At 34.0% G+C, this 14,710-nt stretch overlaps 1 protein-coding gene across 3 annotated transcripts in view; it reads left to right on the forward strand.

Moving 5' to 3' along the window:
- Nucleotides 1-14,710, forward strand: part of LOC143244792 (sushi, von Willebrand factor type A, EGF and pentraxin domain-containing protein 1-like) — a 164,771-nt gene that overhangs the window by 73,893 nt on the left and 76,168 nt on the right. For all 3 annotated transcript variants that reach the window (XM_076490120.1, XM_076490119.1, XM_076490121.1), the window contains 2 exons: nt 6,043-6,210; nt 9,971-10,144. In XM_076490120.1, coding sequence (XP_076346235.1) covers nt 6,043-6,210; nt 9,971-10,144 — 342 coding nt within the window. The remainder of the gene's footprint in view (nt 1-6,042; nt 6,211-9,970; nt 10,145-14,710) is intronic.

The raw sequence follows: 14,710 nt of genomic DNA on the forward strand, positions 1-14,710 counted from the left end.
ACTTTCCTCGATGCATCCCCCCCTGACTGTACTAATGGAGCTTGGAAGTCCTTATCACACCTAGCTTCCAGTTACTGAGGTGGCTGGTAGAGTTTTTTCCTTCATAGTGTTATAGTGTGTTCATCCACTCTTGTAAAAGAGGGTGAAGTTGGGGAGATCTTCTAATAGAGTTCCTGGTTAGAGAGTTTCTAACCCTTCTCTTTGATCAATGATGATTTACTATATTACTCATGGAAGGAGACCCATTATTTCTTAATTCTGTACACATAGTGGCCACATTCTAGGTCCTTGGTTGAGCACAGGCTCCACATCTTCTCCATAATTCTAGGGGCAAGCAAGATACTCCTTGTCCACTTTGTTGGGGAATGAGGATGAATGTTCATAAGTCCAGACTGAATGAGTTCTGTTCTTTTTGTTGAGCATGGCATATATGAACCTGTCATTCTGAGGCTATCTGGTTGGGGCTGGCCTATACTGACAATTACTCATATTCTTTTTCATCTTCGATATAGGAACTAAATACCAGGTGAAGAGCACACCTGTTATAGATGTAGTACAATTCCCCCACTATTGTAGTATTTTTTACTTTGTACACTCCTGTTCTATGCAGACACTTTCTGTATGGATCATACTGCACTGTGTCCTTCATCTTCTTAATGTAGGATTCTAGCTATAGTGTCAGTGGATAGTAAGTATGTTTTGTAACATAACATTTTCCAAAACTGGAAATGTATTTTCGATAATATTTACTTCCACTGACACTCCTCCTGCCTTGCCTCATTAAAAGCTGGTTTATGTCTCAAAAAATTGATTATATTATTGGGATAAAGTGCTTGTATATAGTACTCAGATAGAGGATACATTGAAGCTAGTGGAGCAATTTGCAAATTAGAATTTGTCTGAGGCATTTGAGTGGAGTATAAAAGACTGGGAGTAAGCACTCTCAATGATTAGATGGGCAAAGAGTGGAAACCTTGGAGATCAAGACATAGCTACAATGTCAGCAGGGCTAAGCAGTATTGAAAGTACATTTTCAGTTTAGGAAAATGCTAACTTCTATAAAATCAATAGTGACAGTTCAAGACCTCAAATTCAAATTTTTATAGAGCAGTAAACTGTACATCTCTAGCTCATGTCTAAAAGGCTAATTTTACTCCTTGGATGAGTAGTACTAAAATATAACAACATGAACTATTAAAAGCTAAAAATTACAGGATAATAGGATAAAAACTTTTGTTTAAACAAAGCCAAACATAATTGCTTTAATATCCATAAAATTTAATTGAAATGGATATTAAATATAATATTTTTTATACTGTTGGCTTGTCATTTTTTTTCAGTGTTGTGTTCATCAGTTATAATTAGCATGAGTGATATGATATTACATTATTTTGTGCCAGCATGTCCATGAATTTCATGCTCTTCAAGTTAAGATATACCAAAGTATACTAGCCAACGTTGTGCATACTAAAGTGTTAATTATTCTTAGTTAGTGTTCTTTTGTATAATGTTTCTAAATTAACTTGTTCTCTTCCTGATTTTGTATTTAAAAATTTCTTCATTAAACATTTTGTTGAAAAGAAAATAGATATTTGCATCAATTAAACACTGTATTTAAAAATTCATATTTTTAAAAGATACATAAACAGATATTACTTGAAAAACACACATTCAATCCACATAAAAACTTAAGTATAAAAAAGGGTTCAACACTAATGTAATTGGTGTCTTTTTGGTTTAAGTATTTTAAAATTGTCAGTAACTAAATTAGCATACTTTTGTTCTGAAAATGTTTTACACTTTTTTAGTGGTTCTGCTGCTTTGCAGAAATTGATTATTTTTAGTTCTACCAGTTGAAATATTATAAGTGAAAATTTAGCTTGAAATTTTAGTTTGTTAAGGACTACAACTTTTAATAGAATATAAATGTTCTAAGAATTGATTAACTTTCTTGTGAAAGTTCCTTGGTGTGGATTCCTGTATGTGACAAGGGGATGTCCCAGAGAAGGCTTTGTTCTATCAATTTACCTCCTCTGGAAATGTGTGGAAACCTGTGAAGGGGTGGTTTAGGGTTGAACCCTAACACACCACTTTGACCTTGAATTCCTGTAGATGGGAAGCCTTGAGATTACCTCCCCAGGGTCAGTCAGCTAGTCCACTTGAGCTAGGGTCAACGAAGTACCAGTGTTGAATGTTCTCAGCGAGTGTTGTGGACATTGTGTCTGATGCTGATGTTTGGGCATAGTGCTCACGAAACCCTGCTACAATGCCCTTGTTGGGCATTGTAGTGCATCCTCTCGTAGGGCTCCATGGTGGGTGGTGTCCAGTGGGCCCCGAAACATTCTTTCTTTATTATGGATCACCCAAATAAAAATCAAAATAAAATAGTTAAAAACAGATAATAGGCAAATGACCATGTCTTGAAGAATTTGAATAGCAATCTTCAACCTATTCAAAACCTGTACCTCATTTTCTGATACAACATTCTTTTTCACGACAAATCTTTTAGGACAAATGTCTCCCTTTTTTATTCAGGAGGGACTAGAGGGGCATGCTGGCTCTTCTAAGTTTGTCAAAAAACTTCATTCCAGTGACATATTGGTGAAAACATCTGCTTCTAACACAGTGAACTCTTGATTCGAAGGCCATTGGGGATGTACCCGTTGAGGTTACTCCACATGCTACTCTTAATTTGTCACAAGGAATTATTATTGAGAGAGATTTGAAGAACATCCATCCCATCCCCAAGTCAGAGATCCTCACTGGTTTTTACACCCAAGGAGTTTCTGTGGTGAGGCGTATCTACACTCACAAAAATGGAATTATGATGCCAACCAATATCCTAATTTTAACATTTACATCACCATATCCATCTGTCACCATCAAGGCAGGTTATTTAAATTGAAAGGTATGGCCGTATATTCCAAACACTTTCAGATGTTTCCAGTGTCAGTAGTTCAGTCACTCAAAGACATCATGTCATGGTTCCTTGATGTGTGCTCATTGTGGTGGCAAGGACCATGATGCTTATGAGTGTGACATTCAGTCTTGGGTGTATGCTGCTGTACTTCATTCCACTGTTACAGTGGGAGTGCAGAAGGATCTCTCCATGTCTCTGAAAGAATTGTTCTCAAACCATGTGAAAAGTCTTTTGCTGTCCAAGGTTAAGAAAGTTGAGGAATCAGCAACAACACCCATTTCTGTCCCTACCATTCCTTCCAGTAGATCTCTGGCCTACTTCCTTTGTTTCCGAATTTGGGTGTTTTCTCAGGTCCATCTTCTTTTCTGGCTCTGAAATGTAAAATGATCATTCGTTCACACCCTCAGTCACTGGTATCTTCTTCCAATTACATTTTCTTTATTCAAAGGACGTCTGTCAATCTCCATGGACATAAAAAAAAAGGCTTTCCACTGAATTCACCTATGCATAAGTAAAAATGGCCACTTTGATACAGTGGAACTGTCGAGGATTACATTCTAACCTGGATGACATCAAAGCACTAATTGATTCTTACCATCCTGTGTGTCTTTCCTTACAGGAAACATTTCTGAAACCTGCTGATACAGTCACCTTTCGGTAATTTTCTTTGTACAGAAATGACAGGTTGTGTGATGGAAGAGCCATTTGACACACCCTTGGAGGCCTTAGCCATCCATGTTTCTATGGGTCATACCATTACTGTTTATTCTCCCTACCTGTCTCTTGCAGAGACCTATGATCAATCAGACCTTAATGCTCTCATTGGAAAGTTCTCTTGTCTCCCTTTTTAATCCTGGGGACTTTAATGGGCATAATCTTCTCTGGGGAAGTGCTGATGTTGATGGGAGGGGTCACTCTGAAGAGTGTATGCTCTCAAATAACAACCTTTTTCTCTTTAATACTGGTTCTTATACTTATTTTCATGCACCTAGTCAGTTTTTTACTGCTATTGATCTCTTGGTTTGCTCCACTTCACTATTCCCCCACTTTTCATGGAGAGTTGACACTAACCCAGGGGGCAGAGATCATTTCCCTATCATTGTGAGAGAGACTGGTTGTGGTCAGTGCCACCCATTTTGTGTGCTCTGGTGGAAGCTGGACCAAACCAACTGACCCTCTTTCACTGTTTTCCTGGAACTCGATCCTGGTGTTGTCTGTAAGCCGTTGATAGATGAATGCATGGCAGCAGTGACTGACTATATTATCCATGTAGCTGCTCAGTGTATTCCTAAAACCTCAACACGTTTTCTACTGTATCTTCATACATGGTGGAATTCTGTCTGTCACATGGCACAGAAAGCTCACAAACGGGCCTGGGATACCTTTCATAGATATGCCACACTTTTGAACTTCATTGCTTTTCAGTAAGTCTGTGTACATGCTCAGCAGGTAAGATGTCAAAGTCAGAAGGAATCTTGGATTAAATTTACAACCAGCATCTCTTCTACCACCAATTTCAAAGTCATATGGAACAAGATTCAGAAGGTCAGTGAATAGTATAATTCTGTCCATACCTTCAGTGAAAGCTTTTTCCAATTATCTAGCACCTCTGCTTCATTCTCCATCTTTTTCATCAAGACTTTGGCCCATTTGTCATTAATATCTACTTCTATTCAGTTCTTCTGGATACCAGGGCATGTTGATATTCACAGGAATGAGCTTGCTGACACTGCAGCTAAGTCTGTTTACTCTGGCGCTATCATTGCTGTGCCTTTTCCATACTTAGAATGTGGTTCTGTATTCAAGGCTTGGCGCTTCACCAGTCAGCAGTCGACTTCGAGTGAGCAATTGACTTGGAAATCTTGTATCCGTAAAGTTCGGAAAGAATAAGTTGCCCTAACTAGATTACACATTGGTCACAGTTTAACTCATCGTTATCTGTTATCTGGGACTGATACACCAATGTGTGGTCTGTGTTTTATGCTCAGATCACAATAGTCTACATTTTACTGTTTTGCTCTCATTATGATTCTCAACAACAGCACCATTTTAGATATGTTTTGTCCCAAGGTTTACCCCTGATGCTGGACAGTGTCATTGGCAATGGTGACACTATCCACCTTACAAATGTTTTTAGTTTTTAATTCAAAAATTGGACTTTGTTTTGTTTTAATTTTTTTTTACAAATTTTAATGATTTTATTTCTATTTTAATTTTTTTACTGGTTATTTGGTGCAGATAGCCTAGTTGTTTTGTGCCATAAAATGCCAACCAACCAACCAACTCTTGAAAGCAAAAATACTTTAGCTGCCATGTGCAGACTCATTTAATTTTCTAGTGTAATGCTTTTATATACTCAATTTTTTTTTTCCAAGTAATATCAGTATTGAACTTGTTTATCTGTTAAGTGTTTAACCATCAGCTCCTATAAACTTTGAAAATCCTACACTCTCTCTTCACAAGTAAGTAATAATAAAATATTAGAATGAAAATAAAATGTTCCAAAAATGCAATGCAGAAGAAAATAATAATAAAAAAATATTTTGATGTTACTGTGAAAGCATATGATGTAATATCTTTGCGATAGTGACATAGGATACTGACATAATTGAATTAATTAATCCTAATGGTTATTGTTGAATAAATTTACAGTTGTACTGAGCTGGGTTTTAATAACTCAGATGAAAGTGTATCTAAATCAAATATTATAGTGAAAATACTGTGTGTATTTAGGCACTTTCATTTTATTTTTGTTGTTTTGTGTTAGAAACAGTACTACTGATCTTAAGTCAATCAGTCAATTTAAATTTGTTTTGTGTTTTTTTATAGTTCTTTTTGTGCATGAAAATATGATTAACAGTAGGATTATCCAACTGATGAACAGACATTTTGTTCATTAATATGTAATATCATTCAAACAATACATTGAATAAACTGTGCTCATTACTAGGCATACATCTTTAGTTCTGAACTTTATCACCCCTAGTTTGCTTTGATCAGAAGCTAATATTCGTTTATTCCAAGTATCATATATTTACATGTTTCAAGTGCTGTTTTAATGACGTCATTTAGGTTATTCATCAGTCTCTGTTTTGTGATGCTAAACACTTGTGTATTTTAAGGTTGTAAACATCCTGATCCCATGGATCATGGAGAGATTTCTGTTAGTGGTGTGAAGACTACTGCAGTTGCAAGCTACATGTGTTTACCAGGATTTGATCTAATAGGACCAAAAACTAGAAAATGCATGGTGTATGGAGACTGGTCAAATGAAGAACCTGCATGTTACAGTATGTGTATTTCCAACCTTTACTTAAACCTTATATATGTTTCTGTGTGAAGTTTAAATACAATCTAGCAAGTAAAAACAAAATGACAAGGGATGCTCATTCTTTATAAACAATGTCAATGTGTCTCTATAAGTAGTTTATAAAATGTGAATCCTATTTTGATTGAACTAAGTATTTTGATTTTTAAATTTATATAGATAATGATGAAACCACTTGTTTGTAACGTAATTAGTGATTTTTTGAGTGAGTATGAATGGAAATATACACTGAATATAACTTAGCATTCTGCTTGCTCATCATTGATTTTACAGCATCATAGCTAGATCATCTTATTAAAGTTTTTCTGTGCTCTTTTTGTTAGGAAAGTGACATGTCTGTGGAGCATGTGTCCATGAAGTGTTTATTTATTAGTGGATTTGCCAGTCCTTCTAAACTATGTACACACTTGGTCATGTCAGTTTACCTTCTAAAGTATCACCATAAGCATGCCATAAACTGAACTACAATTTCTTCAGTGTCAGATTTAATTTCTCTGAAATTCCATCAAAACACTTCCTTGGTAGGCTCATAACTTTTCATAAAGTCCACTTTTAACTCATCAGAAGTGTGAGAAGTGGGCTGCAATAACTGCACTGTTTTCCTTGTCCTAGTTCTCACTTTGGTTGAATCTTTCATATCTCCCCAAAAAAGTATCTATTTTATCTTTCTGTTTATCAAATTTGGGTAGCTTGGGTTAGCTGATCCTGACCCCATTATCTTTTGTATGTCTGTCTGTTAGATGAGCTTGTAATCTCAGTTTGTACTCTTATTCTCTTTATTTCCTGTCTTTTCTTTTCTTTTTCAATTTGTGCCATTAATTGCTCTCTCTCTCTATTTCCAGTCTCTTTTTTCTTGCTTTTTCAATTCTTGTTCTTATTTTATTTTCTTCTCTTTCTCTAGGTTTTCTCTCTTTATCCACTTATCAAAGTAAATCGACATGGTTATACAGAGTGGTTGTGATCTCCACAATACTTCACCACTACTACAGTTGTATTTATATATGCTTAGTTCCATTGTCATTCACTTCTACAAGTTTTTGCCACTGTATAAATCTGCCTTTGTGTATTAATTTAATTTTATGCATTTAGTGTTCTTAATCATGATTTTGGAAACAAATATCCATGTACAGTACTTAATCTGTAAATGTATTGTCTAAAACTGATTTCACACTGGCTTTCATAAGTCTGATGTTATGGAGAATAAGGTCATGCTTGATTGTGGAAATAGCAGATTTAAGAGCAGTGTGGAACTTTCAGCATTGCTTTTAGAAAGTGCCTCTAATCTTCTTAACAATTTTTCAATTTTTAAATGAACCAAGTTTATCATGTAGCATTGTTTTAAAAAAAAGTTAACACGCTTTCACATTATTTTCATTATTATGTTGGTGTTTCATCTAAAGTTTAAAGAACTGATTTTCCATGTCACTGTAAAGTAGCAACTCTGTTGTAAAATTAAGTAAAAATGTTTTTAGGTTATTTGTTATTTCTTTGCTTTAGAGGAAACCTATTGGGTTATTTGCTGTATTCATCACAAGGAATCAAACCCTGAATTTTTGTGTCATAAGATCATTGACTTACCACTATCCCACTGGAGTATATTTTCAGTTTAAGAGTACTTTAAAACGTATGTTATCGAGCCACCATTGCTTGCAGAATTAATTGATTCCTGAGAAATGGGCTTTTGTGTTAGTGAAGGTACACTGGCTGCCCATTATATTAGAACTGCAGCTAATATTTCATTTGCAAACCTTTTCCATTATTATACTCTTTTTATAGCAGAACAATCAAAAAGATGTATTACAGAGTATGAAAGTAGCTGTGCTCCACGTTCTTGTTAGAGTGGTAATGTACAAAATGTTCTCTTTGCAGTGGCATACCCTTTATTCCCTTTAGAAAAGATTATAATATTCAGAGAGTACTTGAAGATTGTCGCTTATCACCTCAACCTCACAATGCTTCTTTTCTAATCTGATAAGAAAAGGCTTCTCATTACAGTAATATAGGAATTAATCTTGTTTAAATTATCTGATAGTTTGTGTTTATTTACACTAAAGTTATTGGTACATTTCTAATCTTATGGGAAAAGGTTCTTTGTGATAATAATAATATAATTTTCATTCTTGAATTTCTTTTTATTCATCTTCTTTGACCAGCTTTATCATTGTATTTCGATCTAGTCATGCCTTTTTGGGATGAATTGGAATTTTATGTTGAGCATCATAATTGACTGTCAACACCAGTGAATCAAGTGCTGTTATAGAATTTACACCATCATATTTTAATGAAAGGCAGTTTAAAGTAGTAAAGTCAGCATGAATGTCAAACTTAACCTGTGTAATAGTAAGATTTAAATGTTATGTTTAAACTAAAAATACCAATTAGGCAAAATGTATATATAAATTAATATAAAAAATGTTTTAATCAATATCTAGGACTGTAGGACTATAGTATTAATCTTAATGTGTTAACATTTACTTACTCTGATTGCTTTTTTACTGTACAATATGCCTCAAAACGTTATTACTAGTTTTGGATGTTTAAGTAGAGGTTTATTAGTTAAGCCTATAAAATGTAGTTTTTGATGGATTTAACTACCAAACAAAATAACATTTTAGATTAAATTTTACACCTTGTAATATACATGAAGGATAATGATATGATCACAAGGTAAAATAATAGGCTGAGGTAATACAAGGATAAATCTGGTATGCAGTTTCTAATCTCTGTAACTTTGGATTTGCTGACACAGATATGTGTGCAAAAATGAGTGCAGTGAGCTGTTTTAGGTAGAATTAAAGATATAAAACTTGGTGTGAGGATGAAGCATAAAGTAAACACTTTATTTTTGGGAGAGAAGAATTATCAGGTAGAGGCTATTGCATTGTACATTATACAATGAAACCTGAGATAAACTCCATTACTAGATTCTGCTACAGGGCTTATTTTAGCATTTGATCTTGATCATATGTATCTGTATATTATAAATATTAAGTTGTTTTGAATTTCATAGATATAATTTATATACTAAGGAAAAGTGAGATGTGTAGTCTTTGCATGCTGCAGTTTTTTATCTTAATGTGTTTGTGATATTGAGAAGAGCAAAAACAACTTATTAAGAATTGAATTACATGATTTTCAAAAATAATCAAATAGAAAAAGTCACATTTTGTTTGAATCTATTTATTAACACTCCTACGAAAATTGGGGCCTAATAGGCCCCAGAGCAACTTGAAAGGTTATTAATATTAGGCTAATATTTTTGTATTTAAATGAAATTGCCATTTAAATCCATTAATGAATGGATTAACGAGATTCCCACTGTCCCTATCTACTATCTAACGAAACCACAGCCAGGGGAACGGGCTTGGAGAAATCAGGACTAGAAACGTCTTATCGTAGGAGTGTTAAGAAAAATCTAGTTACAAGATGACTAGAAGATATTATTATAAATGATAAATGTAAAAGAATATATTTTTTATTATTGATATCATTCAGTTAAGATCTTATTCTTTGTTCTATTTTAGTAAATTTTGTGCTAGATAAAGAAAGTTTATTGCTTGTATCTCAGAATGAAAGCCTGAAACGTTGTTCTCTGCTTTAATAGTGAAATTGTTAATACCCATACCAGCCATTTTGAGATACATTTTTGTTTCAAGTGGGTTTCTTGTTTCTTAACAATGTTAATTGCTTGCTCTCATCACCTAATTTCTTTCAATTTTCAGGAGTGAAGTGTGGGTTTCCTGGTTATTTGAGTAATGGGTATGTAAGTGGTCGACATTATCTCTATCAGGATACTGTTCAGTATAACTGTAATCCAGGTTATCGGCTGGTTGGAGAACGAACACAGACGTGTCAGGCAGATGGATTGTGGAGTGACAAGAAACCATTTTGTGAACGTGAGGGTTTAACACTTTTATTTTGAATCAGTCTGTGCTTCTTGATATTTGTAAAAGCCTGCATAGAAATGTCAAAACATTAGATATGGACTTTTTTCTGTGTAACTGTTACAATTTTGCTTAAAATTAAGGCTGATTCCATTTTTAGACTGTTGTAGATACAATTGAATAATTAGTTATTTCGGGTGTATTTTGCTAATATCTTTACTATTTAATTATTGAAAGTATTTTCTCTGTGAATTTATAAAGTATGTGTGTCTTGAGTTTTAAACAAATTTTTTAACATTTAAGATATTTTATAGTAAACTTAACAATTGTTCTGTGTGTGAATTCTATTACTGATTTCATTGAGAACACTATATCTGTAAAGTTAATTCTGACTATTTGCATAAATAATGATTAAAATATTATTATTCTCTATCTAAATTTGTATAATTTGTCATCTTATAGTAATCTTCATTATTCATTCCTGTGACTACTTTTGTAGTATTTCATGAGTAGATCTTAGCATAAAATAGAGAATTCATTTTGTATTGTCACTTTGTACCAAACTTTTAAACTTTTCATTCCCTCAAATTTTTTTTTTCACACAAAAGTGTGTGATTAATACCATGAACACTGAAGATTCTATTTACTTTCAGAGATTAATTATTGCTTACCAACAAAATTTATCTTGTGTTTTCGTACAATAGTAGAGTGTTTGTTGAATGGTACTAACATCATCCTCTTTTGTGTATTTCAACACTACAGTCTGATAATTCTGAATTTCTATAAAACTGACACATAACATAATGTTTTGGTACAATATGGGACCTGTTGATCTCTCCTAGCTACTTCACTCTTTAAACTAAATTAATGTAGTTATTTTTTAAATCTTAATGCTAGCTCTTCTCATTCATATAATTATCAATTTTTTTCTTAAACTCAAATTTACTGCCTCTACAATATCTGAAGGTAACCCATTCCAAAGGCCAACCACCCTGTTAGACAAATTAAGCTGTCTCAGCTGAAGATTTCTTTTAACCTGCCAAAATTTATATTTATATTCAGTAGTCCTATTATTCTCACTTTTAAATATTAAAAAAAAAATTCACACTATTAATTACCTTTACAATTTTAAATACCTCAGTCATTTTCCCCCCTACTCTTCATTTTTCAAGAGAAAACAGTTTGAGAAATTTTAACCTATCCTCATATAACAATCCCCTCATCCCAGACACCATTCTAGTAACCCTTCTCTAAATTTTTTATTAAAGAATTCAATGTCCTTCCTAAGTTAAGAAGCCCAAGATTAAACACAATAATCTAAATTTGGCCTAACCAGTTACCTGTACAATGAAATTATAATCTCTTTATACTTCTATTCAATTCTTTTGCAGGTACAATCTCATTAACATGGTCCATTTAACATTCTTCTTTAGAAGTTTATCAATAAAAATGGTTTATTTATCATCAGTTGTCTCTCAGACGTGGTACTTAACCTTTCTTATCTCGCTGTGCCACGTGTCTCTCAATTTCTGACATGGCTATTTGACAAAGATTTAACACCTGTGTTTTGTTTCCCTATATAAGGCTACTTTATTAGCTATCTTTCACTCTTCTAAGAGAAGAAAATTTGAGTCTTGTGTTTTGTTATGTCTTTTGAAATCTTTTTTAGTTATCCAGGTTCCTAATCAGGATATCACAGTGCTTCTCTATGCTTTTTCTCATCTGCTATTTGAACCTTTGGAGTCATGTTTACTGTATTATCTTTCACCTAAGATTTAATTTCTTCTGTTATTAGCTAGCAAGCATCAACATTTGCACTTCAGGTTCACACGAATCTCTATTATCACACACATATTTTGCTGTATTCAAACATGTTTTCTGCCCAAAACTTCAGTGGAGAGAGAATGAGATGAGGCTGTCTCTCCTATTCATCTTCTCTATATTTCATATTTATGACTTCTCTTATCATTTTTTCTCCCTGGTTCAGTCTCTGATGTTATGTGACATGCATTGAAGCATTTTGGGGCTCACCTCATCAGTTGTTTGCCCATTGGGAACCTAATTTGTCATGTGAATTGTTCCCTGTCATTTTTACAAGTTGAATTTGTCAGTTGGTTTATATGGATTACTGAGGACTTTTACTGGAAAAGCAGACTTTTTCACATCTCATTCATTAATTTTGACATATTGCAATGTACCTGGCAGCTTAGTTGCACTGTCCACTGGAGGAAATTGTAGAAGCTGCTGTGTTGATCACACCCAACATTTTTATATTGTATTATTTACATGATTTATGGTCTCCTCCTTAGATGGGTTTGAACTATCCCCTGTGGCTATTTTACATACCCCAACTCAACTGCGATAGAGATTATAATGACTTCATTTCTTCTGTGGTTCCACTCAATGGCAAGAGTTGTCTCATCAGGAACACTTTCTCTAAATCAACACTAGCCACCAATACAAAGTAAATAAAATTCCTGGTAGTGAAAAACTGTTAAGATGGGGTGTTCCATAAGACCATCTTGACACATTTTGGGTGATACACAATTCTTCTGCACCATATGTAATATAAAATACTGGACCACTATTCATGGACAATCCTAAGTAAAGCATAAAGGAATTTTGCCCATCCCTGCTGTCCCATGGATTGAATAAATTGGACTTAGTTTGCTTTTCAAAATAGGGAACATGGCTCACCTGTTGTACCATTTCAGGAGCATTGTTGTTTTGGGCTCTCCATTGCAAATTCTCCCCCCATTTCTTCATAGTGAAGCATGGAAGTCCTTACCACTCCCAGTTTCCAGTCACTTGTGGTGGTGAATAGAGGTCTGTTTCTCTTGAGTGATGTTTGAACACTTTATTCCATTTAAGGAGAAGAGGGCAAAGTTGGATACCTACCAGGACCAGACAGTGCAGGAACCTCCTTGTAATTCTGGTTTGGAGATTACATTTTACTATATGGTTGTTTTGGGCAAGGCCTTTATTTTTCAATCATTAGATTACTTTCAGTGATCATGAGAGAGATCCCTCAACTCCTTGTAATTCTGAACACAGAACATCAAATCCTTGAGCCATTGGTTGAACTTTGTTCCACACCCTCCTCATAATTCTTGAGACAGAAGTGTTGCCTTGTCTTTCACATTGGGAGTTAGGATTTAGGTTTGTAATTCCAGGCCAGATGACCTCTATTTTCTTCAAGTTGAGTAAGGAATGAATGGCCTTGTAATTTTGAGTTTTGTGCTTCCTCAGGTTGAGGTGAGGTGAAAGTTTTGCCACTTGCTTGCCTCCTCTTCATAATTCTTGGGATTGACATGCAACATTCTGTAATATTAATGTTGGGTTCTTTTAAAATCATATTCTTATAATGCTATTATATCACATTGCAGTCTCCATGCCCTAGCGACTACACCTTGGATCTAGTTTTGGGCCCACAGCTCTATAATTCCAATAATGAGGTATGGGTCTTCATCTGCATGGTTGGGACCTGAATGATTCTCATGAACACATACAGTATTTTTAGGCCAGATGCATCAAGTACTGTAGGAGGAACCAGTTTTGGAATAGATGTCGTTTATTGTAGGTTTCTTCTCAAAGTGGTACAGGTTTGACACTGTGGCCAGTTGACCTTTACTGTCCACATTCTACACTTCACATTATCTGGATGAAAAGTACACCTTAGAAGTAATGTGAACCCAACCTGTGTGCTATACTATATCTCAGTTTCAACACATGCTTTCTATATAGATCTTATTTTGATTGGTCCCTCCATCTTGTCAGTGTGTTTAGGAAGTTTACAGTTTTCCATACTGGAAATGTATTTCCAATAATACCTCCATTGGCTAGTGTTTCTGATAATTTTGCCAGTCTCAAAAAAGTGAATAAGAAATAATAACATTGAGCTTATATAGAGATTTGATGTAGAGAGTGCACTGATCTAGGTAGAAAGAGTCACAAGGTTAAATTTACTGTCAGTGATATAATGGGGTATAAAGATTGGAGGATATGAGGTGTAATTCGTACCAATGCCTAGTTGGGCAGAAAAGAGAAACTGTCATCAAGATAAGGCTAAAATGTGAGTAGAGATAAGTATCAATGGAAGTATGTTTTTGGTATAGGAAGGTGTAAATTTTTAGTTAAAGGACTAAAATTTATGGTATATTTTAAGTTTACAGAAGTTCTTACTCATAATACTAAATTTACATTATACTGTAACTTTCATTATCATCAAATTTCTTTTGCATTATCAATATTCGTAATAAAGATCATCAGCCTGAATTCTGACAGTAAGGTATTTCCTTCTACAAATTTTTAAATTTATGTAGTATCTTCATTGTATAAATATATATAGTGAAATTATTACATCAGTATGTGGATATTTTATCATATTTGTTTACAACATTTTTTTAAAATTATATTCTCAGTTATATTACACTAGCATTTTACATTAGCCCTCACTGTATATTATGTATTTGCACTTCACAGGAATTAGTATTGTTTTACTGGCATTGTTACAGTGCTGCAGTTTGTTCACTGTTTTACATTTTATATCATGTGCAGAAGATGAATCACATTACTTAA

The sequence above is a fragment of the Tachypleus tridentatus genome, chromosome 2 (assembly GCF_004210375.1).
Source record: "Tachypleus tridentatus isolate NWPU-2018 chromosome 2, ASM421037v1, whole genome shotgun sequence".
In the NCBI taxonomy this organism is placed as follows: domain Eukaryota; kingdom Metazoa; phylum Arthropoda; class Merostomata; order Xiphosura; family Limulidae; genus Tachypleus; species Tachypleus tridentatus.